This window comes from Cetorhinus maximus, chromosome 6, assembly GCF_964194155.1.
Source record: "Cetorhinus maximus chromosome 6, sCetMax3.hap1.1, whole genome shotgun sequence".
NCBI classification, from domain to species: Eukaryota; Metazoa; Chordata; class Chondrichthyes; order Lamniformes; family Cetorhinidae; genus Cetorhinus; species Cetorhinus maximus.
The window spans coordinates 145,894,524-145,921,682 of record NC_135884.1 but is presented as its reverse complement, the minus strand read 5'-3'; the positions used below and the strand labels follow the sequence as shown (position 1 = coordinate 145,921,682).

The following is a 27,159-nucleotide window of genomic DNA, read 5'->3' as shown; positions in this document are numbered from 1 at the left end:
TGTGACAGTATTTGAGTTACGTCAAAGGAGGGCAGAGTCCTTGATTTGCTTGTGCCCTCTAGCATTGAGAGCTTGGTAGGCAGAGGCTTCATCTCGAAGATTGGTATTAGCAGTTCCCAATAAAAAGATGGCCACATCAGGATCTGAGAGGCTTTTTGTTATTAAGTTCCATGTCAGCCTGACATGTAAGGTCAGTCTTTTTTTTTTTGAGGCTTCAGTAAGTTACCAATGTTTAATGGTCTGTGTTTCAACAGTTGCATCATTATTACTTCATAGATACCTTTAGTGTATAATAACTGTTTGTACTGTTCATTGTGTGTAAGTAAAACCACTTATTGGTTGAAATCTTTGTCCCAATTCAATTAATATTTTTCCACTCCACAGAAAGAGGGCAATTCACATGGTGGCACATAGCGCATATTTAGTGTACGGAGTCAGGGTTCTCTGTTGTAATCCTTGGACCTTTCTGTAGTTTATCTATGTACACTGGTCAGTTGAATCTGGGCAAAATAGCAGATGATGCCCAGTTATTATTTCATGTTGAATGTTCCTGTAACTCTTGTGGATTAAGATTAAAGGGCCCCCCGCCACCCCAAGAGAAACTTGTTGAAAATAGCAGTTCTGCCTATTCTATTGTGATTGCTACAAATGAGTGGCTTAAAATGTTCAATCTGTGTGTGGTCTTCCATTACAGCCCCATTTAAAAAAAAAAGCCATGGTTATTGCAGAGGAGTGCTAAATTGCCCAAGTGTGGGAATGTTGCTGCTCAAAGATTTGAAGTAACATGACTTGTGCACAGGATAATTCAGGACGCCATTTTTAGACCCATTTAAGTGGTGGAACATTTGAAGCAATTTCCTGTGACTTGATTTGGTTGGATCACTAAGATGATAAACACTTTTTTTAAGGTGAAGGTCATTTGGTATGAAACACTTTCTTTGCATAGGTGGTCGACAATTAAGTCTCAAATTCATGTGTCTCTCACACATCATTTGCTTTCTAATCCAAAAAGGGTGTTGCGATTTGAGTCGCATTTAGGCCTGAACTGAAACTGGCTGTGTTTGACAAATTTTCCGATCCTGAGATTGATGGACTGGTTTGATTGCATCCTTTTACCTAATTGAACATCTACAGGGAGCCACGGGGACATGCCAGGCAGTTTATTCATCTGTTGCACCACAGGCACAATGGGCCGAATGGCCTCCTTCTGCACTGTATCATGTTGTGATTTTTGCCATCTGCTTCTCGTTTAATGTGCAAAAAAAAAACAAAGTTCGATTTGGTCACGGTGACCATGTCAAGTTTCAGGTCTATGAATTCCAAACACGCAGTTTGTATGGAGCTGGAATTCGTATCAAACTTACTGCAATAACTTATATCTTAATATTTAATCGGGTGTATTCAGGTGAGTTGGTGCATCAGATGGTGAAAATGTAAAACAGGGAAAGGGATGTGAGCAAAGGGGTGAAGAGCTGGCTTGATAAAATCACAATGGTTACAGTACAACAGGCAGCCACTCGACCCTCTGGTGCCTGTGCTGTCTCCCTGAAAGAGCAATTCACCTAGTGCCATTCCACCACCCCCCCCACCCTCTGCCTTCTCCCCGTAGCCTGCGTTAATTTTTTTTTCCTTTTCAGATAATGATCCAATTTCCCTTTTGAAAGCCTCAGTTGATCCTGCCTCCACCACACTCTCAGGCAGTGCATTCCAGATCCTTACCACTTGCTGTGTGAGAACTTTTCCTCACGTTGCCATTGTTTCTTCTGCCAATTATCTTAAATATGTGCCCTCTGTTTCCAATCCTTCCACCAATGGGAACAGATTCTCCATATCAACTCTGTACAGACCCCTCATGATTTTGAATCCCTCTATCAAATCTCCCCTCAACCCCCTCTTCCCCAAGGAAAACAGTCCCAACTTCTCCAATCCCTCTACGTAACTGAGGTTCCTTATCCCTGGAACCATTCTCATGATTTTATTCTGCGCTCTGCAATGCCGCATCCTTTCTTTTGTGTTGCAATGTGCCTTTCCTCTTTTCTCTCTTTCCCTGTGGCAAAACACTAGTGACACAGCTCCTTGCTGGGAGAATTAGAAAAAAATAACCCATGATTTATCTTTTGTATGAAATGCTAAACTGAAAGCCATCTATCTTAGGTGGATGTAAAATATCCCGTGACACTATTCTGAAGAAGGGCAAGAGAGTTCTTTGTGTCCTGGTCAATATATATCTCTCATTTGGTTAGTTTAACTGGCTATACAGATTTTCTAGTTATTACGTCAGTTGTTATTTGTGGGACTTTGTCTGCAAATTGGCTGCTGCATTTGCTACATTACAGCATTGGCTACACTTCAAAAGTACATTGTTGGCTATGAAGCACTTGGAACATCCTAACATTGTGAAAGGTGCTGTATAATGAAAGTTCTTTGTTCCTCATGGTTCGGTGATCAGTCTTGTGTCTGTTTTATTATTTACAAGACTAATACCTGAAATGGGTGGGTTGTTTTATGAGGGAAGGTTGGGCAGGCTAGGCTTGTAGTTGCTGGAGTTTAGAAGAGTAAGAGCAACTTGATTCAAACATATAAGATCCAAAGGGGTCTTGACAGAGTGGATGTGGAGAGGATGTTTCCTCTTGTGGGAGAATCAAGAACTAGGGGTCACTGTTTAAAAATTAGGGGGTCGCCCATTTGAGAGATGAGGAAAAACTTTTTCTTTGAGAGTCATGAATATTTGGAACTCTCTTCCTCAAAAGGCGGTGGAAACAGAGTCTTTGAATATCTTTAAGGCAGAGCTAGGTAGATTCTTGATTAACAAGGGGGTGAAAGGTTATCGAGGGTAGGTGGGAAAGCAGAGTTGAGGTTAAAATCAGATCATCCTTGATCTTATTGAATGGTGGAGCAGGCTCGAGGGGCCGAGTGGCCTACTCCTGCTCCTAATTTGTATGTTGTTGACCTGGGAGAGTAGGCTGGTCCATATAGGCTTCTCGCCTTTTCAATGACATTAAAGGGACACTGACGAGAATAAATGACAAATCCTCTCGTATTTCGCTCAGTGTGCTTAATATAAATCACATTAGAATGCATCATTCATCGAGGTGCTCATATGTCTAAAATAATGCATGGCTCTTGTCCTCTGCAAAAGTTTGCCAAATACATTTTAGTGAAAACATTGCTTCTTCAATTAATAAAGTAGCAGAACTCTATTTACATTTAGAAGATAAATTACAAAGTAATGGTGATAATTGCCGTTGGGACCCATTTTTCATTGTTACAATGACAAAGCTCAGCATTGCTAATGAGGCTTGTTGAATCCTGATGACATTTTCAGTCTGACCTGTTCCAGGACAGAAGTGCATGTTGCCTGCCATGTGAGGCAGATCAGGTTAATGTTCTTCTCATTGAGTAGAGACATTAAAAATGATTAATTGTGAGATTACATTGCCACTGCAAGTTATCATTGACACCATTTGTTTAATCATTATGTAGAAGTGATTGAGTTGCAGAGGATGTATGCACATGAATATCCAATGCTTACAAATTTGACTTTTCCCTCAAGTGCATCTAATGTTGTTACAGTCAAGACTTTTTTCAACATCATTTGCTTGCTGCCAGTTTCTGTAAGAGCACTTCGTCCTCTACGATCTCAAATTGATACCTTTTGTTCTTTTAAAATCCTGCTGTAGAACTAATTATAGCCTTGGTTTAGTCATTCGGTGGTACAGCACTAGAGTGTCACTGAAAAAAGAGACATGTGGAAGGTTTTTGTCTTGCATTCATCAGGACATTTGCAAGAATACCAGATGTAAAGAAAGAACATATACATTCATTGTGCCTGTTTCGACTGAACAAAATAGGTGACAGCCATGCCCTGGTTCATTCCCCAGGGCAATGCCTTTACCAATCAGAGTCAAACTGCCTGGTTTTACTTTAAACAAAGCTTGACAGTTAACTGTCAGCCATCAGTTAACTGGTGCATTCTCCATGGCAATGCCTCTACCAGAGTTCACTTGCCAACCAATCTGCACTCTCTTCTCATGAAGTATAAATTGTTGTTTCCTTTAGATTTGGTATTCTTATGAATGTCCTGAACAGTGCAAAATGAGAAGCTTCAACATGTCCCTTTTTTTTTCCAAATATCGCATGCTAGCCCAACAACTATAACTTGCATTTATGTAGCAACTTTAACTTTGTAAAACGTCTTCAGGCACTCTGGGAGCATTATCGAGGCAAAATTTTACTGTAAGAGCTATTTTATATACAGGCTAAGATGACTACTCAGATTTATATATAACTAAATTTACAACAGCAAATATATTAGACAATATATTAAACAAAGTCAATTGTTCTTCCAGAATTGTGTCATGTTCACAAAGAAACCAATAGCTTCAGACAGAGTATTTCTCTTAATGTGGAAAACCAAATGCTCAGCCTGGGCAACCACCAATAATTTTAGCCTCCTTACTAGATTCTTAGCTTATAACCTTAATTCCAATAGAAGATGGGACTATTAATATATAATTAATAAATCAAATGTATTGTTGGCACGTCGCAATAACTAATGAGTAGGTAAAGGGGACAGGATGAGAAAGTGGAGTTTAAGTAGATCAGCCATGGCACTGAATGGCAGAGTGGGTGTGAGTGGCCCTATGAATTACTTCTGTTCCTGTTTCTTATGTTCTTTATGTATAGGTGGCCTCACCCCTGGTGATTTATTTTCTTTTCGGGGAGGATCTGTGTTATACAGAGGCAGAAAAGAACTTAGGGAAGAACGGAATTGCATTCGCTCAATTTTTTGTTGACCAGCCTGTTGTGTGAGGGAAAGCACTGACTTATATGTTGGCAGGCACATGGCAAATAAATGCTCGCTCTTATTATTCTTGCACTATACGAATGTTGTATGCAAGGGCCTGCCTGTCAGACCCCAGTGCCCAATGATTGAGCTCAAAATGGAAGAAGGCTTGGGGCTGATCCTGTAGATGGGCCTACAGAGTGGCTTTCAGAACACTGTCCTGCACAAGCACCTATTAGTAGAAACCAGTGTTTTAACGGTGTAAAGTAAATGAGCTGGGCACCTCACTGGCTGCCAATTTCTCTTTTTAAAATTTGTTCATGGGATGTGGGCATCACTCGTCACTCACTAGGCTAGCATTTATTACCCATTCTTAGTTCAGAGGGTATTTTTAAGAGTCAACCACATCGCTGTGGGTCTGGGGTCACATGTAGGCCAAGCCAGGTAAGGACAGCAGATTTCCTTCCCTAAAGGACATTAGTGAACCAGATGGGTTTTTACAACAATTGACAATGGTTTCATGGTCATCATCAGACTTTTTAATTCCAGATTTTTATTGAATTCAAATACCACCATCTGTTGTGGCAGGATTTGAACCCAGGTCCTTAGAGCATTACCCTGGGTCTCTGGATTGCTAGTTCAGCAAGAACCACAATGCCATCGTCACTTCTTACGGAAGCAAGACCCTAGCTTCTCGATCTGGGAATGATTCCCCACAAGTGCTGAGGTCCCCCCCGGGGTAGATCTCAACTTTGTGCAATTGTGTAAAGCAGCCTATAAGGAGTTGGAAGTCTGTTTTACATCCCTCCTTACTTTGTTTCCGTTGACTGGCTGCCACAACTCATGGTCGTCTGTTTGACATTACCTCAAAATAAAGTTCTATCCCTCTTCTGTTAATGACCCTTCAGACTGGGCATATGGTTCCATTCAGACCGGCTCTTCAGGGTGAATGCCTTCCTTTAAAAATGCAGCAAAAAGGTTTAATATCATCAATTTGTAAGATGTAATGGCATGTAAAATTATTCAGCTGCAATTCAATGTCTGCTTGATGCACAAAATTGGCGTTATTGCCCCATTTTTAGTTCTGATCGTTCCAGTGTGAGATTTTACTAATTTTCACACCATCTGTCATTGCGGTCTGTTTGAGTGAATCTGGCACTTGAAGTTAACTTGGTGCAGTGGGCCCATCACGAGGAACTGGGTTGAGAATGTAAAATGCGTCATGATTGTACCAGATAGGCTTTCAATCCACTTTAGTGAAATGCTTAAGAACTAACATAGCATATTGCAGACTGTACACAGTTTGAATTGGAATGGTAAGTGTTCACTGCAATGTGAAACGATCCTTAACAACTGGCCTGCCAATAATGAAGTGATATTTCCACTTTTAAGGAGCTTTAAAACAATAGGAAAAATCCCAATATTTCCATAAGTATGAACTTTAGACCTGCGTTTGTTTGAAATTGGACCAAAAGGTGGGGCTGAAACCATTCTCCAATTGCTCATCATTTGACTTTGGGGCATCTTGACCCTGTTCCCAGTGAAACCACATCTGGAAGTGAATTGTTTTTAGAAAAATCGAAATAGTATGTCAATTAGGAGGACAAAAGTAGCCTCAAACCAAAATTGAGATTAACTCTTCCTCCTCCGTTTGAGAGATCTTTAATTTTAGGTATTCCTGAACAAAGTTAATTTTTGCTGCTGCTAATCATAATGCTAATCATCATTGGCAAGTCCTGCTTTAACATTCACTCCCTCCACAACCAAGGCAACATGGCTGCAGTGTGTGCCATCTACAAGGTGCACTGCAAGAATTTGCCAAGCCTCCTTCAACGGCACCTTCCAAGCCCTTGACCTTTACCCCTTAGAAGGACAGGGGCAGCAGTCACATGGGAACACCACCGCACGCAAGTTCCCCTTCAACACACCATCCTGACTTAGAAATATAGCCCCATTCTTTCAGTGTTGCTTAGTCAAAGTCCTGGAGTGCTGTGTACCTACACCGCACGGACTGCAACAGTTCAAGAAGGCATCACCATCACCTTCTCGAGGGTAACTCAGAAGTAAATGCTGGCCCTGCTAATGATACCCAGAACTGCATAAAGCACATAAGCAGGCAATTTGGCCCAAATCATCTGTTCTGATCCTTTTTTTGTTTTACTTATGGGATGTGGGTGTCACTGGCTAGGCCAGCATTTATTGACCATCCCTAATTGCCCTTGTTCAGAGGGCATTCAAGAGTCAACCATACTGTTGTGGGTCTGGAGTCATATGTAGGCCAGACCAGGTAAGGACAGCAGATTTCCTTTCCCTAAAGGACATTAGTGAACCAGATGGGTTTTTACAACAATCAACAATGGTTTTATGGTCCTTATTAGACTTTTAATTCCAGATTTTTATTGAATTCCAATTCCACCATCTTCTGTGGCAGGATTCAAACCAGAGTCCCCAGAGCATTACCCTGGGCCTCTGGATTTCTAGTCCAGCAACAATACCACTATGCCATTGCCACCTCCTAATACCCGACATGAGCATTTTCCCCACCCTACTTCATCTCACTCAATCAGCATACCCCACTGTTCCTTGTTCCTTCATGTACTTTACTAGATTCCCCTATCCTGATATGGCTATCATATAAAGACACAGGTGAAGGCCAGTCTTTGAGAGGAAGTGGGTGTTGCCCAAGGCAACGGAGGCCCATGATATCCTTGTAGGAGTCAGGGATGACATTCTTGCTTCTCCTGGCCCACAAAGAAAAGTTAGTGCTGACCCTTCTATAGCACCTGCTGGGTGTATGGCAGGTTTTGCTGGTTGACATTCAGCCTAGTAGCTCATTGAAATTTCCTGTGGCCCCTACTTGGCCCCTACTTGAGCACAGGACCCCAACTAGCATATGTTAATGAGGCATCTACCTAACTCAGATAAACACCTCAGCCACCCAGGTGACTCATACCCCATGGCAAAAAGAGTTGCTTAGTTCTAAACAGTCATTTTTCCTGCCTTCCACCAAATGGAAGGAGTTAAACACGCGCCCCCCCAACTCCCATTATGTTCTTCTGTTCAACATAAATGTATTAACCAAACACACAGATTAGTGAAACAATAATGTGGGCTCTTTATTTGAAGGTAAGACTATATATAGATAATGTTCACTGGGAAACTGTGAGGCATGTCTGACTTCTACCCTACTGTTTGCTGCCTGCCTACAAACCATGGGACTAACATCATCTCCTGGTGAGGTATGTAATGATTGACGGTAGTTTAAGAAATGCACCCTTAAAAGTACATGCACATCATAGCAAAGCACCTCCCACTCTCCCCCACCCCACCTTCGATTGTCAATGGATGTTATAGCTAAACCCAATAAATACACACTAACAACAACAACCACCTCCATTTATGCTGCTGATGCTGCTTGGAGCTACGCCTGACAGGAGATTTGCTGTCATGGTATGTCTCACTCATTTGTCTTGCGCCATCCTTACACACCCACTGTAGCTCGTCTTCGACCATTCTGTGGTATCCATTATCCAACTTTGCCTAGGTCACTCCTTTTTTTTCCCGCTGCCCTCCACTATGCCCTCGAAGAGATCTTTGTAATTTTTCAGCTCTGACCAAATGGGCCAAATACTGACATTTGCTTTTCTGGATTTCACTTTTTAGAGTTTTCTTTTTCTTGCAATTTCAAGCACTCCTTCATCGGTCTTATGGTTTGTATCTGGAATTTTGAACACATCTTGGCATTCCATATTTCAAAGGCCTCTATTTTTTTCCACAGATCTTTATTAATTGTCCAGGTTTCTGAAGTATACAGAAAAGTGGATAGAATGTAGCATCTTAAGAGTTTTTTTCTTGTTACAAAATTGAGCGTTCTCGTTGTTAACACATCCATCATCTTCACAAAATTACACTTCTGACTATCCCTATCCTTCTTCTAATTCTGACATTGCATCTGTCATCTTCTGTTATCATTTGTCTTAAATAGGCAAACTTATCTTCTTGTTCCAGTGTGACACCATCCACTTCAATCTCCACTCTAGTTTCTTCTAATATATTCCTTCGAACTGCCATTGTTTTTGTCTTTTTGGTGCTCATATTCAATCCATATTCTAAACTTCTAGATTTTATTTGATCTATGATATTGTGTAGGGCCTCTTCTGATCCTGAAAGTAGTGCTGTGTTGTCAGTGTACCACAAATTTACTATGTTCTTGCCTCCAATTTTTAACCCCTAGAAATACATCTGATTATTTGAATATTTGTTCTGTGTACAGATAGAATAATTTTGGCGACAGTACACAGCCTTGTCGTGCTCCTCTCTTGACTTGAAACCTCGCTGTCCATCATCTAGCCTGATGCTCAATCTTTGGTCCCAATATAGGCTCTGGATAAATCGCACATCTTTACTGTCAATGTCACACTTCAACAATGTGTCTGTTAGGTTAAATATTCACTTGTTCCTACTCCAGGTGTAAATCCAGACTCTTTCACCATTTCTGCTTCAAATATGTTAGTTCTTTGTTATGATTTTCAAGACCCGTTTAACGAGATGACTCATTAAGCTTATAGTTCTAAGTTGATTGCACTCCATTGCTTTAGGTTTCTTGGATAATCACAAATAGTGAATTTCTCAATTCACTTGGGATGTATCCTTTGGTATAGATTTGATCACAAATTTCTGTTATTACTTCTAATTCTGTTTCTCCAAGGGTTTTTAGATGTTCTGTTGTTACTTCATCTATGCCTGGGGCTTTTCCTGTACTCATCAAATTCAAATCATTCTTTATCTCAGATATTGTAATGTTTGTCCATTGTTTTCCTCTATCTTGAGGATTCCCTCAATTCGGATTGTCTCACAATTTGCTTATATATTCTGTCCATCCTTTTTGCTACTGCCGTCCTTTCAAACAATATTTTATCAGTGTTGTCTTTTAAGCACCCACTATCTCTTATCCCTTTCTTTCTGTCTGTCAAAGATTTCACCTTCTGATGCACAAGTCTCATTTTGTGATTTCTTTCCAGTTCTAATACTGCATCATGCATCTCATTATATCATTTCTCTTTGGCCTGCCTACATGCATTCTTTATTTGCTTTTCAATGTGTGTTTACTTTATATAGTGTCTTTATACAGTGCCTTTAATGTAGTAAAATGTCCCAAGGTGCTTTTAGACAAAGTTTGGTAGTCACTTAAGATATTGGGAAAGGTTTGATCAAAATGGCAAATTTAAAGGAGGACTGAGAGTAAGTTTAGGTAGAGAATTTCACTGTTTAGGGCCCAGTCAGCTAACCTAACACACAGTTAGTTTGATGCGATAGTATTGGCATCATCCAATGCAACGTGATATCAAGTTTATAAAAATGGATGTATATCTTTCACATCGACCCATTGACTGGGAGCAGAGAAATATTAAGTTCAGTCAGAGCAACAGGCAAAGACTTCTGTTCTTGTAGTTGTTCCAGCAATTGGCAATGACAACAGGTTGTCATAGAAGTGACCTCTGTTTATGTATCCTTCCTTGTTTGACAGCAACTGAAATAGCTTCACAAGGACACGCAGCTGATTCTCTGTTGCACTATTGTGGGGGGTAAAAAAAGCAAGCAAGCAACTTGCTTTGTTTTGCAAGTAATTGTTTGCTTTTCAATTTTCTTTGCTTCCCTCTGCTGACTCATGCCAGACATGGAGCTTCCAGAGATAGATGTAATTATATAGTAACTTGTCATTACAAATGTTCCTTGCGTTAGTGTCAATTTAAGTCGGTGGAGACTTTACTATCAGCTTTGACACAAATTATCAATTAAACATTGTTTTAAACAATTGGTTTTTTGTCAGACTGCTCTAGCTAAGTTGGCTGAACAGCTATATATAGTTTTAGGATCAACATTTTCATCCAATCCTGGATTACAAACAGCACCAAAATAAAACTTTTAATCTTGCAAATCTTCAAACAATAAAGAAAGCCTCGCGTTTGTACAACAGCTTTCATGACCTCGAGCCATTCCAAAGTGCTTTACAGAAAATGAAGTACTTTTGAAGTGTAATTATCGCCATATTATAGAAATGTGGCAGCCAATCTGCGCACAGCATGGTCCCAGAAACCACAATGTGATAAAGGCCATAAGAACTGTTTGTGATCTTGGTTAAGGGATAAATGTTGGCTAGAACACCAGGGAAACCACCCCCAGAAGTCATTGTTTTAAAACAGTTGGCAAAGGGTCTGGAGGAGAAGATTAGACTCTCTTTTTTTCACTTGGTTAGAATGCTCAACTTGAAAATGTAGAGGAAGTTGATTCCATAATTTTAAGAGAATTGGACAGATAATTCAGGGTGAGAGGTTTACAGAGTTAAGGTCAAAAAATGACTAAACATGGTTGCCCTTTTTCAAAGAGCCAGCGTTGACATGACAAGTTCTAAGGGCCTCATTTTATGCTGTAAGTTGATATAGAACCATAGAACCATAGAACACTATAGCACAGAAAACAGGCCATTCGGCCCTTCTAGTCTGTGCCGAAATATTATTCCGCTGGTCCCATTGACCTGCACCTCGTCCATAACCCTCCAGACCTCTCCCATCCATGTATCTATCTAATTTATTCTTAAAACTTAAGAGTGAGCCCGCATTTACCACGTCAGATGGTAGCTCGTTCCACACTCTCACCACTCTCTGAGTGAAGAAGTTCCCCCTAAACCTTTCCCCTTTCACCCTAAAGCCATGTCCTCTCATGTTTATTTCTCCTAATCTAAGTGGAAAGAGCCTACTCGCATTTACTCTGTCTATATCCCTCACAATTTTGTAAACTTCTATCAAATCTCCTCATTCTTCTACGCTCCAAGGAATAAAGTCCTAACCTGTTTAACCTTTCCCTGTAACTCAACTCCTTAAGACCCGGCAACATCCTAGTAAATTTTCTCTGTGCACTCTCAATCTTACTGATATCCTTCCTGTAGTTAGGCGACCAGAACTGCACACAATAAATATCTGCAATTGTTTTCCATGAAGGCTGGACATAGCCCACCTGCCACCAACATATGGCAACTTTCCAGCAACCCTAATGAAACTTATTTCCTCCCCCCGCCACCCCCCTCCCCCCCACCATTTTATTTTCTGGCCCATGGACACTGAGACCAGTTGCAGCACTCCCTCCTGCCACCCTAGCTGAAATCGGGTGACTTCAGTAAAGTTCAGGGGCTTAGACTGAGGCCTTACTGGATTATACGTGTCAGTACGTAGTGAGTAGTGGCATCAGTTCAGGCATGAGAGAGAATATCAACTGGAAAATAAACTTTTTTTTTTGCCTGCAGGGTAAATTTAATTTTCTCTCTCCAAAGGCGTATCTTAAGTGGTCATTATTGTAAAATATGCCTGCAGTTTGTTTTGATGCCCAGGGAGTAAAGTGGAAGCTTTCTCTGCAGAAATTTGGAAGCTTTCTCTGCAGAAATGATCTGATGATGTAATGAATGAAATCTCCCAGATACAGAAACTTCCATTTCATTGCGTCATGAGTATTAAATCACTTTATACAGCAGTAAATTTCATATGTCCCTCAAATGAGGTTTTAAATCAAGGCCCCATCTTCCCAATTTGTACATATTCCCACATGATGCTATCTGAAGGGCAGGGCAGCCCTCTGCAGTTCCAGTCATTATCCCTCAACCAGCATTACCAAATTGGGTAGTTTATCTGTTAATAGCCAAATTACCTATCTCGTTGCTATTTGTGGGAGTCTGCTGAGTGCAAATTGGCTCTCACTCATCCTACTTTACAACAGTGTCTACACTTCCAAAAATATTACTACATTGGCTGTAAAAACCCTTTGGGGTATCCGGAAGTTATGAAAGGCGCATTAGAATGCAAGTTATTAATCGCTGATTCCGATGGTGTTGCATTAAAATCTTGTATTTAGACATTTGAAACATTTTATAGAGTGGTTATTTTCTGCCGACAGAGGGGCACCACACATCATGGAAGTAGTGGAACTCAACAGGTGAATATAGAAGTGTTGCTGCCATTGGATGAGGTACCCAATGGCTGCTGGCAGCTTGTGCAACTGAAACACTCTGTCCCACATGTACTGACCTGTAACTCCTCCAGCAGCTTTCAACTATCGTATAGTTCAACCTGCCATAAGTTTCCTGCACTTTGCAGGGTAGGGTTTCCAGAGAAATGAGCAGAAGGATAAGTTGGGCTTTTGGAGAAATTGTCCGCTTAACAAAAGACTATGGATAAGCACGGGATATGAAATAAAAGGTGCATTAAAGTGGTGAGTTGGTAGCAAATGTAACCATGCAAGGAGCTAACCCTGCCACCACCCCCCAACCCCAACTCCTATTGGAGTGCAAGGAAGCAGATGCTTTCATTGCTCGGCCACCAATATTTGGAGTGCTAACCCACCTCTGAGCTAGCGGAGGTTGAATGAATGTCTTCATGACATCAGGGAGCAGATCCATTGAATGTTCCCTTGGATTCACAGAGCTGCCAGCAATTGGATACAAATGCAGGAATATAGCATTAAAAAAATACCTGTAACCACAGATTCTGTATTTAGCTTGTTTGTGGATCTATTTTCATTGTTACCTCAAACACGAGAGATTGTTTACTGAACAAAAAAAAATGGAAGCACCAAATGCTAAAGCTTGGTCCATTTTGGATTTTTCCAAATATTTGAACATCGGAATCCATCAGCTAAATGTTCACCTCCTCATCTCTATCATGCTGCTTTTATTGCACTGATGCAAAAAGGTGAGCTGTTTGAGGACTGAAGATTTGAATACCCATGACCTATTTGAAATAGATGTGGCAGCACAGTAATCTCAATGCACCAATGGAGTGACACCCTGTGTTGACTGGAGTTTCCAGGGACAGGATAAGGCTGAGCAATAATTCAAGAGGGCGGTGGAGAAAGGGAGCAAAATGTAGCAGTGGAAAACATCTTGAACCCAAGGGCTCTGTAGTATCTGTATCCCCGTGCCTTTTGAGATTTGGTGGCCTTTATTCTTGCATGCTCCAGGTCATTGGAATGGCCTTGCAGATCCCACTTTCATCTCTCTACTGAGCACTGGTATCTTATGTTGTCCAGCATGATCACAGCAGAGGAAACTCTTTCGAGTTATCAACAGTCACAGATTGCAACTCTTTCGAGTACAATCACAGTTCTTGGTTTCCGGGAGTGGGACATGAACCCACAACCCTCTGATTCAAAGGCGAGGGTGCTATGAACTGAGCCACAGTTGACACCTCATCACGGCAGAGGAAGTGGGAGCAATCAATGCCCCACTATCATTGCCTCCTCCTTTACTGGCAAGCCTCCATGAGGTAAGTGGAACCTCTAGTCACCTTCCTCAGCAGCAATTCCCTCTCCATCAGTTTTGGAGTAGGGGGACATGTACTGGGTTCTGCCTTATTTCCCAGCCCTACCATATTACACAACCCAGGGATGTTGACAACCCTTGAGGAAACCGAGGGAGCCATATGTCCAGTGGTCTACTGGTTGTGTGTAATCAAGTTCCTAAGCTCCATTTCTGCATAGTTTGACTATGGGAAACTCTAAATTTTGAACCTTATGAATGCAGATCTGAAAGTGTAGACTGTATTCATCTACCAAATCATTCTAGATTTTGGTACAATGCAAGACATTTACAGAGGAGCAGCAGAAGGTTGGTCAGAAGTCACTCCTAGATTCCTATGTTTAAAGGGAAGGGTGTCCTCTATAATTATAGTCTGCTGTTTTATTCAGGATGGTGAGTGGCTTGAAGGGGAATTTCAAGGCATTGGCGTTCCATTCTGTCTGCTGCCCTTTTCCTTCTAGATGATAGTGGCAGTGCTGGAGGTGCTGTCTAAGGAGCCTTGGTGTTTTCCTGACATTGACATGAATGGAAGTCCTTCAGTCTGCTGATGACATAGTGCCACACTGCTAGCTAAGTGGCACATTCTGAGCAGTTGCAAAGCTGCTTTGATGTAGGAGCAGCATAGTTTGCAATGCATTCTTCATGATAAATGGTGGGTTTTCTTTATTCTGCTGTCATCGTGTGTTTTTGATTATCACATGACCAGAATTTTATGTTGCAGGGTCGGGTGCGCGGCCGACCTGACTTCTCGTGAAATCATGCGAGAAAGCGTCGGGTGTGTGTCCCGAAGTCATTGCGCCATCGTGCCATAGGTTATGGCACAGCCGAAGGTAAATGCTGATTTGTTCAAATCCCAGAGGGAAACTTGAAACAGCTACCACAACTAATTTTGCAATTTGTATGTTTCAAGAGGTGGGCTTTGAATTCAGTAGTAGTAAGACCACTAAGTCTCATAGGTTTTTACAAAACTAGATCAGACATTTATTAACAAAAATGACTTTTTAAGAGCGTGGAAATTATCAGTATCCACCCGTTCATGTGCGCTCCAGAGCATTATGGCTTCTCTTCTGTACAGGCCAAAAGTGCATTCATTAGTGCACCGCTATCTGTCTCACCTTTCCAGCCTTGCATCCCCCACCCCCAAGGAAATGCAGATTGAGGTGCCTGTCAGATTAACACAACTCGCCATTCTATACATGCAAGGCAAGTGGGAACATCTTTCAGCCTTGGCGCACACAGGGATATATGCCATTTGGCTCTCTGCATCTTACAGCCCTGAGGACCACAGCGAATGGCCACCCTCCAAGAGATCTGTACATTTCCCATGTCAAGTCGGTACTCACCCCTGTGGAGTGCAGAAGATCATTGAAACGTTTCCGGCACTGGATCCATGTGTGCTGCTCAGCAACACACCTGGGCAGCCACCTCCATCCAGGCTGCCGCCTCCTGGTGGGGTGGCCTCCTCTTGCCATCCTGCAGCATGAGTATGTCACACCAGGCACTCGCTGCCTCCACCAGAGTGCACAGGCACATGTCAGGGAACTGGGGGCAGAGTACCCACTGGCATTGCCTCCCACCTGGCATGCCCAGCAGGTGCTGAGGCCATCATTCCAGCCAAGCATATGATCTTGCACACTCTCTCATTGACAGCTCCTCCCCAACACCTGGCAGCATTCAGGGAGCGGCCTGTGCTCTATTAAAGCCCCCCCCACACCCCCACAGGTCACCATTGCACCCGACGCTTGTCACACTCCCGCCCCTGCCAGCAGCTCTGAGCCAATGTCCCGCTGTGCTTCACACTGACTGGCCCTTAATTGGCCAGCCAGTGTGAAATCACGTCCGGGTTGCAATCACGGGTGGAGAGTGGATAACTCATCCACCTCCAGGTTCACCTATCGCGTGGACACAGTGTGCGTAAAATTCAGGTCATGATGATGACAGATTCTCACGTCCAATCGAGAGGTGAAGAAGCTCTCAGCATGTGCTAGCTCACTCCAGAATGTTCAAAAGCAGCCTGGGAGTGCCTTATCTCTGACCAAGCTTTATTATGGAAATGTAAATAAAACCTTTTAATAAAAGAAAATAACCTCCCTTTGATAATTCTCAGAAATATTTTTAAACCTCTTAGCCCTCTCAATGCCTCTTTCTTTTTTTAACCCATTTCTGGCCCTGAATTTTGACAGGGCCATTTCCACTGGTTTTCTACAGATTTCCTACCAAAGTTTTGATTCGGACAACTCGAACTGAAGTTAAAAGCCTCCAATTTTCTTAGGATTTTTTTTTTCTCATCCAGACAGCTGTGTACCCTCTTTGAGTGGTCATTCTCCGATTCAAATTGGTGGATTATAGGGACCCTCTTGTGGCAGTGTGATGTCCTACGCCTGCATATCTCTACGCCTTTTGCATGCTCTTTGGATGTGGAAGATTTCTGGGTGCTTTCGAGGGGTGCTACTGCCACCTCATAGAAATTTGTCTTTGCATCGATTCAACTATGAAATGTGGAATAGAGTCACCCGGAAGTCTGATTGGAGGAGGTGTGGCAGGTTTGATTTTTTTGTCAGCATTCTGTGTAGGGCAATTACTTTGGTTTGGAGCCCTCCTTCTAGATTGACAGACAATGAAGGCATTCATTGTTACCGTTCGCATGTGGTAGTGCCTTTACTCAGCCTTATTTTCAAGTTAACAGAAAGCAATAAGTACTGGTTGCTGAGCATGACTGCGTTCTGGAGCACGCCAATCCCCCAACAACTTCTTGCACATCTTCCAGTGACTGATCGGGCCACTCCTTCTGAACTGCAGTACAGATTTCCTCCCACTGCAACTTTTCAATTCTTGGCTACATTCCAATTACCATGATGTCAGCAGGTCTGCTGTCTTTGACCGTATTTGGCCAAAAGCCAATTTTCAGCTCACCGGGTTTGCTTTCGATCATCTCATTGTCCATCGCAGGCCAGACTCTACTGACGGCGCTTTCCCTCATCTCAACACTGAGCAGATCAGCCCAGTTTGTTGCAAGTTTCAACTTGTTTTGGCACCTGTGGCTTTTGTAAGTTCTTCAGTCCGATGCCTTTTCCAATCTCAATATTCCACAGTCCACCCTCCCTGCTCATTGCATGCGTGGTCACACCACAACCAGCTTTTACACAATACATCTGTTTCAGCATTTTTAAGTTAACTTACAGCATCCACCCTTAAGTGCTTTATTTTTTAAAAAGGTTTTACATTTTGTCACTGGGTCACATCTTATTCCCTTCTTGTCATCTTAATCATCATTTCATCTGTTGTCTTTTACATCATCAATGTGACTCAAATACCAGAAGGATTACAATCATGAATTGAATCACCACTAATACATGAGATACTATTCTTATCGAAGGGTGTATTTCAATACTGGTTCCAATGTCCTACCAATGAGTTTCTGGGGTATTTCTAACTTTCACCAATATTTGACTGTTTATCTGTTGTAACTGATGATACATCTTTTGTGGTCCCTCAATAGACTTCTGCAACCCTGTCACCTGCTCAGGAAGTATGTCATACCCAAACTTCTCAACATATAACGCAGTTAGCTCATCCGACTTTTTAATTTTGTTTCTGTTGTGGTGGTAAATATTTACAAACTTCCCGTTGGCTATTCTTATAGCTCTTTGGTGAAGCAAAAGGTTGGCTGGGGTAGTGGGCACCAAGTATCTCTCTTTCCCCATACATATAGGCTTCTTCCCCTGTGGTGACACACTACGTCCCTTCTCCCACATAGGCAGTGGGAGTGGGCTTCAAGCTGGCCTTGATGGTTTCCATGGTACAATTTACCTCAGTGCTACTGAACCCACATGTTGATTGGGAGTTTTTCTCCAGTTGGCAGGGGCATACAATGTTATTCCTCTTCCAGCCATGTTCCTATCATATAGTGAAGCTGGCAGAATGTTTTCTCATTTTGAAGTTTGCCAATGACAGAATTCCAGATGCAGGTGGCTGCTTTATCTTTTTGGTTCTCCATTTGGGACTGGAGTTCCTCAGTGGCTCACAATTCCCCTGAGAGTCCGTAAATCATGTCTACTTATATGAAGGGCCCGACTCCACTAAAATTGTAGGCAGGTTTGAACTTCTCTCCCCCTGCAATGGAGCCAGCGAGGGCAGAAGCCTGCAGCTTTATCCTGCCCCAGCGAAAATTGTGGGGAATGGGGGTGAGAATCGAGTCCTGTCCACCATTTTTTAAAGGGCTCTCGAGTCAGCCCAGTTTGGCACAAATTCTGGTCGTAAAGTGATGTGTGAATAACAAAATCTTAATACTCCTGATATGGCAAGAGACTACCAAGGGCTATGAGTGGCATAGAGTTGACTTGAAAATGTACATTGTGAGACATATATTGTGACAGCCACTGCTGTGAACAGCTACCATTCTGGAAATCATGCGAGTTGTCCTGATATAGGTTCGTGTTATCACTTGTAGATCTACGGGAGGTGCTACTGAGAGATAAGCTCACAAAGAAAACACTCTTTTCCTTCTTGCAGATAATGAAGAATATATTTCATCAATCTTTCAATGCATACAAAACAGATATAGAGCCCAGGGTGAATGACTTGACAATCCACCTCTTGCAATGCAGCCGAAGACTATTCGAGATCATGTTGTCACACAGAAGGGTCACAGCAGCCTACATCGAAGGAGATAATGTTGCAGTCACCATAGAGGGAGAAGCAGCTAGAGTGCTAAACTTTGACACAGGTAAAGCGGTGACTGTGCAATGAAGGTGAAATTCCTCATAATTGTTCTGTCATGGTTTCCCAGGAGTTCTGTGGGTAAATGCACCACTAGAAGATTCCAGGGACAATCCCTGAGTCTCTGGATTGGTCTGTCTCAGCTGATGAGGTTAGAATTCTATAGTTGGCTCAAGCAATGGTTAATTTGCCTCTTTTCCCACCCCCTTGCACCAGTCCAGACTTCACCCAGTGACTCTGCCTTTCTGGGAACTATGGATGTCACTTGAGGACAGGATTTGGCTTGGTTCCAAAAAATCAAGTGACTTACTGACCTGCACCATCCTAGGTCCACACATGGAGAAAAAAAAAATGTCCAAACCAGAGGCCACTGATTAAGGTGGTTGGCAAACAAAGCAATGGTAACATGAAAAATTAATGCAGTCAGTTGTTAGGATCTAGAATGCACTTGCCCGAGGGGTGATGGAAGCCTTCAAAAGTGAATTGAATAATTTTCTGAAGAGAGGCAGTGGGACTACGTGAGTTGCTCTTGCAAAGAGCTGGCATGGATATGAGGGGCCAAATGGCTCTCTGTGCTGTAACCATTCTATGGTTCTATGACTTTGACCGGGTTTCCCAGGAAACCTGTTGGGTAAAAGGAGGCAAGGAGGGCTGGATCCATCAGGTGTGTGGATTTACAGCGCTGCTCTTGGGTCAGAAGGAGCAGGAGTCTTGCAGGATGTCTGGGAAGCCCATACTCCTGGATTTCTAGTCCTGAACTCCTCCCTCCCCACAAATATCTGGATTAGAGTGCCTGAGCATGAGTCAGTTAGCCCCTTGGTGAGGAAGGATATTTTTGAGTTACTGAGATATTTGGGATCAGTGCACTAAGATGGTGACAAAATTAAAATCTAAAGCACTTTTAAACTGTGTTGTTAAACTGAGGTCTCATCACCCATTCAGGGAGCCGTATTAGAACCCATTGTACTTCTCGAAGAAGATAAGGAGAATTACCCTGGTTTCTTGGCCATTAGTTATGTAACGTCACTAAAACGGATCTGGTAGTCATTTATCTCATTGCTGTTTGTGCGACTTTGCTTGGTAGGAGTTATCTACCACATTTGTTCAATTTACAACTGTGACTATACATGTAAAAAAGCAATTTCCCGTGGAGTCAATTTGGACTTGCCTGAGGATAAGTAGGTGCAATAATATTAACTGTGTAGAATGCAATGAATAAAATCTGAATTAAAGTAAAGTTTTGATTCAAACGTCTTGATGAACTGGTTTTGTGTTTATGGATATTGTCATGTGCTGCATGTACCTGATAATTGGTGTCGTTTTGGTTTTGATTTGATGTAGCCACAATATCTTTCTGCTTGCTTGCAGGCTGTGGAGTTAACCTTGGGCTGAAGGGCCTGGAGTCCTTGGATGAATTTATTTACAAAATGGCAACAGCAGTTGACCAAAACGACGTTTTTGAAGCACTCTCTGAAAAGATAAGACACTCGAAGCAAATTGCGGAGGACTTCCGCCTTAATGGCTTGACCATGACCATGTTTCAATGAGACTGTGGGGAGCAAAATGTCTCTGGAGATATCACAACTGCATGGATGGACCAAGAATGAGTAACATGCAAGAATCCTTTGAGCTCTTTGCTGTGTGGCTCATGAGAGACTGTTGGTAGAGGACATTTACTCTATCGATAGAAGTGGTTACTATAGAGTGGGCCAGGTTTGGCAAAAGTATAATTAAGTTTAGAGGCTCCATTTTGGGTAAAGAGCACAAAACTAAGGAAATAATTGTTGGAAACACAGAATTATTCATGTCTATATCCGGTTGCAGTAGAGCATCAGTCATAAAGTGCTTTAAACTGAGATTTTTCATAGTTTACATTATAATTCCACTTGCGAATAAAAATACATTCTCTACACACAGTTCCCCAATGATTAGTTCATGAAAAATCATCAGTATTTGAGAATTTCTGAATCATAATCTCTAGTGCTCATGAATTAGATCAATCAGTAACAAAGCATTGGCAGCCGCTAACCCTTATTCTAAAAATCTGTACACCTCTGTATTAACAGTGTGGTCCTGCTGACTATTTGTAAGGCGCTGATGTAACAGGAGCTTGAGTATTCCAAGATATAGATCTGTGGTATATCCAAGAGAATCTAACTTATAAACTCTAATGGGATGCCCATGTGAATTAAGGTCGAGGAGTTTTATGGTGTATTTATCAAACTCAAGGTTATGCGAAATTAGCATCATGGATTATGGTGTGGTCAAGAACATTGGGCCTGTCTACAGTGTTGTTATGTATTAGGGCGCACTAGTTCATGGGATTCTATGCTTGCTTAAGCAGTTCCCTATGTGCTTGAATATGGAGATTACTTATGAGTAACTTATAGTACTTTTCTATTATTATAAATGCTGCACAGCACACCAATAGTTTGCATTTATATAGCGCCTGCATCATGAAATGTACCAAGACATTTTGCAGGCATACAGAGAAATGGACACAGAGTCAAAGGAGACATTGGAAAGCATGTAGGCACATAGGAAATAGGGGCAGAAGTAGGCCATTCAGACCCTTGAGCCTACAAGGCCATAAGACATAGGAGAAGAAGCAGGCCATTCAGCCCATCGAGTCTGCTCTGCCATTCAATGAGATGATGGCTGACCTGATAATGCTGAATTCCACTTTCCTGTCTTTTCCCCATAACCCTTGATTCCCTTACTGATTAAATATCTGTCTATCTCAGCCTTGAATATACTTACCAACCCAACCTCTACAGCCCTCTGCGGTGGAGAATTCCACAAATTCACTGCCCTCAGAAGAAATTCCTCCTCATCTCTCTCTCAATCTCAGAGTAAGGGGTCGCCCATTTATGTCCTCTGGTCTTAAACTCTCCCACAAGGGGAAACAACCTCCCAACATCGACCCTGCCAAGGCACCGAAGAACCTTGGGTTTCAATAAGGTCGCCTCTCGTTCTTCTAAACTCCAATGAGTGCAGGCCCAACCTACTCAACCTTTCCTCAGAAGAAAATCCCTCCATACCCAGGATTAACCTAGTGAACCTTCTCTGGACTGCCTCCAATGCCAGTATATCTTTCCTTAGATAAGGGGACCAAAACTGTTCAGTATTCTTGGTGTGGTCTAACTAGTGCCTTGTATAGTTTTAGCAAGACTTCACTATTTTTGTACTCCATTCCCTTTTGAAATAAAGGCCAACATTCCATTTGCCTTCCCTAGTACTTGCTGAACTGATGCTAGCTTTTTGTGATTCATGCATGAAGATCCCCAAATCCCTCTGTGCTGCAGCTTTCTGCAGTCTTTCTCCATTTAAATAATATTCAGCTCCTCCATTCTTCCTGCCAAAGTGCATGGCCTCGCATTTTCCCACATTATATTCCATCTGCCAAGTTTTTGCCCACTCACTTAACTTGTTTATAATCCCTCTGTAGACTCTTAGTGTCATCCTCACCACTTGCCTTCCCACCTATTTTTGTGTCACCTGCAAACTTGGTGATAGTGCATTCACTTCCCTCATCCAAGTCATTAATATGTTGTAAATAATTGTGGCCCCAGCACTGATCCCTGTGGCACTCCACTAGTTATAGGCTGCCATCCTGAAAATGCCCCCATTATTCCAACTCTGTCTTCTATTAGTTAGCCAATCCTCTATCCATGCTATATACTACCCCCAACACCATGGGCTCTTATCTTACTACGTAGCCTTATCCATGGTACTTTATCAAACGTCTTTTTGAAATCCAAATATATTACATCTTCTGGTTTCCCCCTTTTCTATCCTGCTTGTTACCTCCTTGAAGAATTCTAATAAATTTGTCAGTCATGATTTCCCCTTCATGGAGCCATGCTGACTCCTCTTGATTACATTATGCATTTCTAAACGGTCTGCTATTACATTCTTTATAATAGACCCTTAACATTTTCCCAATGACAGATGTTAAGCTAACTAAACGATAGTTATGTTTTTTTTCTGTCTCCCTCCTTTTTTGAATAATGGTGTTACATTGGCATGTTTCCAATTCTCTGGGACTTTTCCAGAATCTAAGGACTCTTGGAAGATTACTACCAGTGCATCCACTATCTCTGTAGCTACTTCCTTTAATATCCTAGGATGCGACACATCAGGTCCAGGGGACTTATCGGCCTTTAGCCCAATTATTTTCCCTAGCACTTTTTTCTCTAGTGATAGTTATTGTATTTATTTCCTCTTTCTCTCCCATCCCCCTTACATCCCTTGATTATTTAGTATTTTTGGAATGCTATTAGTGCCTTCCACTGTGAAGACTGATGCAATTTATTTATTTAACACCTCTGCCATTTTCTGGTTCCCCAATATTATTTCCCCAGCCTCATTCCCTAAGAGGCCTATGTCCACATTGGCCTCTTTCTTCCTTTTTTATATTTTTAAGGAAGCTCTTACTGTCTGTTTTTATATTACTTGCTATTTTACCCTCAAAGTTTATTTTCTCCGTCTTTATTATTTTTATGGTCATCACTTGTTGGTTTTTAAAACTTGCCCGATCCTCTGGCTTACCACTAATCTTTGCCACATTGTATGTTTTTTCTTTCAATTAGATACTGTCTTTAACTTCCTTGGTTAACCATGGTTGGTTTACTCCCTCCCTAGAATCCCTTTTCTTCACTTGGATATATCTTTGTTGTAAGTTGTGAACTATTTTCTTAAACATCTGCCATTGTTCATCAACCACCCTTTCTGCTAAACTCCTTTCCCAGTCCACTCCAGCCAACTCTGCCCTAATTCCTTTGTAATTACACTTATCTAAGTTTTGCACAGTTGTTTCCGACCCAAATTTCTTACACTCGAACTGAATGCTAAATTCTACCATGTTATGGTCACTGTTTCCTAGGGGATCTTTTACTCTGAGATCATTTATTAAACCTGCCTCATTACACATTACTAGATCCAAAATAACCTGCTCCATTGTTGGATCCACAACATATTGTTCTAGGAAACTGTCCCTGAATACACTCCATAAATTCTTGCTCGTAACCACCTCTGCCAATTTGATTTTCCCAATCTACATGAAGATTAAAGTCACCCTGGATTAATGTACTGCCTTTTTTACATGCCCTCATCATCTCCTGATTTATTCACTGTCCTACAGTATAGCTACTGCTAAGGGGCCTATAGACTACTCCCACCAGCATCATCTTCCCCTTGTTATTTCTTACGTCCACCTATATTGAGTGGAGGTAGGAAATAACATCTTCCAATCCAAGATCATTTATTGCTATTGTACTTATTCCATCTCATACTAACAAAGCTACCCCACCACCCTTTCCTTCCTGCCTATCATTTTGAAAAGCCACATACCCCTGAATATTTAGTTCCCAGCTCTGATCTCCTTATAACCCTTGTCGGGTGGGCTCGGTAGGGGCAGGCAGGGACGGTCAGGGAGCAGACTGCCGCTCGCAATCTAAGCCGGACTGCGATTTCACGCAGGTGAGCCAATTAAGGCCTGCCCGGCGTGAAATACGAGTGACAGCTGCTTGGCGGGCGGGGGAGGAGGGCAACTTTGTGCATGCGTGTGAGTGCGCACTTGAAAATCTCCGAGGCACAGAGCTGCCTCAGGGAGATGAACAGTTTTCAAAAAAATAAAGACTTTAAAAATGTTATAAAACATGTCCCCCCATATGACTGCCACATGAGCAGGGACATGTTATAAATGAAAGGCAAAATGTTTTATCTTATTTTTATTTGCTGTTGGAAAACTCATCCTGCCCATGGATGAGATTTCCTTAAAAAAAAAATGCAAAGGCCGCCTGGTCTTGTTGCCTGCATGCCAACTGTAAGGTTGGACAGGTAGTGAAAAGTTTCAGTTAATTATCTTTTTAATGGCCTTAATGGGCCTTTTAATTGTTGGCGGGCGCGCTGCCATTTCCTGTGCCCGCCGACTGAAATATCGCACAACTGTGCATTGACATCGAGATGCCTGCCTGATGTCAACGCGTGTCATATTAACGCTCGAGAGGGTCGGGCGCATGCCTACCTGCCGAGGTGTAAATTCTGCCCCATGTCTCCGTAATGGCTCCAAGATCATACCTGTTAGACTGTTGTATTTGTGCCGTTAATTCATTTATTTTGTTCCCAATACTACGTGTGTTTAAGTAAAGAGCCATTAATTTTGCCTTTTTACCATTTTTTTTCCCCCCTTGACCCTATTTGCTGCTGTTTTTCATTTTGAGCACTCTGTCCCTTCCTGTCACGCTAAGGTAAAAATAGCTGCCCTGCAATGTTGCCATTTCCTTTTGCTTTGTAAGCTTACATATCCCCTCTCCAGAACCCTTTCCTCCCCCGTACCCCCATTTAGTTTAAAGCCCTCTCTACACCCCTAGTTATTCGATTTGCCAGGACACTGGTCCCGGCACGGTTCAAGTGAAGCCTGTCCCACCGGAACAGCTCCCTTCTATCCCAGTACTGGTGCCAGTACCGCATGAACTGAAACCCATTCCTCCGACACCAATCTTTGAGCCATGCATTTAACTCCTTGCCTTTACTTACCCTATGCCAGTTTGCCTGTGGCTCAGGTAGTAATCCCGAGATTATTACCTTCGAGGTTCTGCTTTCTAATTTAGCTCCTAACTGTTCAAATTCTTTCAGCAGAATCTCCTTTCTAGTCGTTGGACGATGACAACTGGATCCCTCCCCTCTCCAGCCCTGAGGAGATGTCCTTAACCCTAGCACCGGGCAGGCAACATGGCCTTTGGGACCCATGCTCACAGCTGCAAAAGCAGTATCTTTCTCCCTAATTATACTGTCCCCTACCCCTACCACTACCACGTTCCTATTTCCACCCCCCCACTTGAATGGCCCCCTGTACCATGGTGCTGTGGTCAGTTCGCTCATCCTCCCTGCAGTTCCTGCTCTTATCCACACAGATTTCAAGAACCTTGGAACTGTTGCAGGTCGAGGCACCTTGAACGCTACCCCCTGGGTCCCCATGCTGGCCTCATCCGCAGTCACATCCTCCTGTCCCTGATCACAGACAAAATTTGAATGACCTAACCTGAGCTGCGTGACCGCCTTCTGGAGCAAAGTGTCCAGGTAACTTTCCCCCTCCCTGACCTGGTGCAATGTTTGCAGCTCGGATTCCAGCTGCTCAACTCATACCGAACTTCCTCTAGCTGCAAACGTTTACTGCAGATGTGTTCACTCTGGATCACCTTGGTGTCCAGCAGTTCCCACATGTTGCAGCAGCAACACACCACCCATCCTGCCATCATTATTGTATTTTATTTAATCTATTAACTAATTACTGTACCATCCCTGCTCTTTATACATGAAGACTCACCTGCTCTTTACACTTTATTGGTGTAAAAAATTAATTATAATATCAATCTTTTTCTTAAAAATAACTTGGTATGAAAGAGAAACTTAAGCACAAACTAAAGACCTTACTTTTACTTTAAAGACTCAAAATACTCACCAATCCTACTCTCAAATCAGCTGCTTTCCCTGCACTCTGTCCCATGTCACATTGTGGTTCATGACACTGCCGCTGGTCTCACTGCAGGTAGGCCTTTCAATCTGTGCCTTTTATCCCCTCCCACTCACCTCTTGTTCAAAATATACTATTTTGAGCCTTAGGAAAAGAATAAACCTTAATCACTTACCAGATACTCACCAATTAACCAGCTTCTTCTATAGCTGAGTAAGAAGCAATTCCTGAAGGCTGAAAAAGTTTAGATAAGAGTAACCAAAAACCTCTTTCCCTTCCTCCGCTTAACTCCCTGAAGCACTCCACTATTTAGTTAGATCGTGGTTGATCTTGTACATGATAATGCAAGAAACTGGCATTTTCCATATCTTCTTTTAATATCTAGAAATTATCTTTAATATTTAGAAATGTATTGATCCCTGTCTTGAATATACTCAGTGACTGCAGCCTCCATATCTCTCCTCATAGGATAATCTCACCATCCCAGAAATTAGTCTGGCGAACCTTTGTTGCACTCCCTCTATGACAAGTATATCTTTCCTTGGGTAAGCAGACTAAAACTGTACACAATACTCCAGGTGCAGTCTCACCAAGGCGCTACACAATTGCAGCAAGTCATCTTTACCCCTGTACTCAAATCTTCTTGCAATTAAGGCCAACACACCATTTGCCTCCCTGATTGTTGCTGCACCTGAATGTTAGCTTTCAGTGACTTTTGAACAAGGACACCAGATCCCCTGGACTTCAACACTGCCCAACTTCATATTTTTCCACATTATATTCCATCTGCGATGTTCATACCCACTCACTTAGCCTTTCTAAATCCCCCTTGAA

General features: G+C 42.2%; 1 protein-coding gene across 2 annotated transcripts in view; it reads left to right on the top strand.

Annotated features, from left to right (window-relative positions):
* Positions 1-22,075, top strand: part of LOC144682218 (uncharacterized) — a 135,927-nt gene extending 113,852 nt beyond the window's left edge. For both annotated transcript variants that reach the window (XM_078544635.1, XM_078544634.1), the window contains 2 exons: positions 18,642-18,855; positions 20,217-22,075. In XM_078544635.1, coding sequence (XP_078400761.1) covers positions 18,642-18,855; positions 20,217-20,395 — 393 coding nt within the window. In that variant the 3' untranslated portion in view covers positions 20,396-22,075. The remainder of the gene's footprint in view (positions 1-18,641; positions 18,856-20,216) is intronic.
* The last annotated feature ends 5,084 nt before the right edge of the window (positions 22,076-27,159 follow it).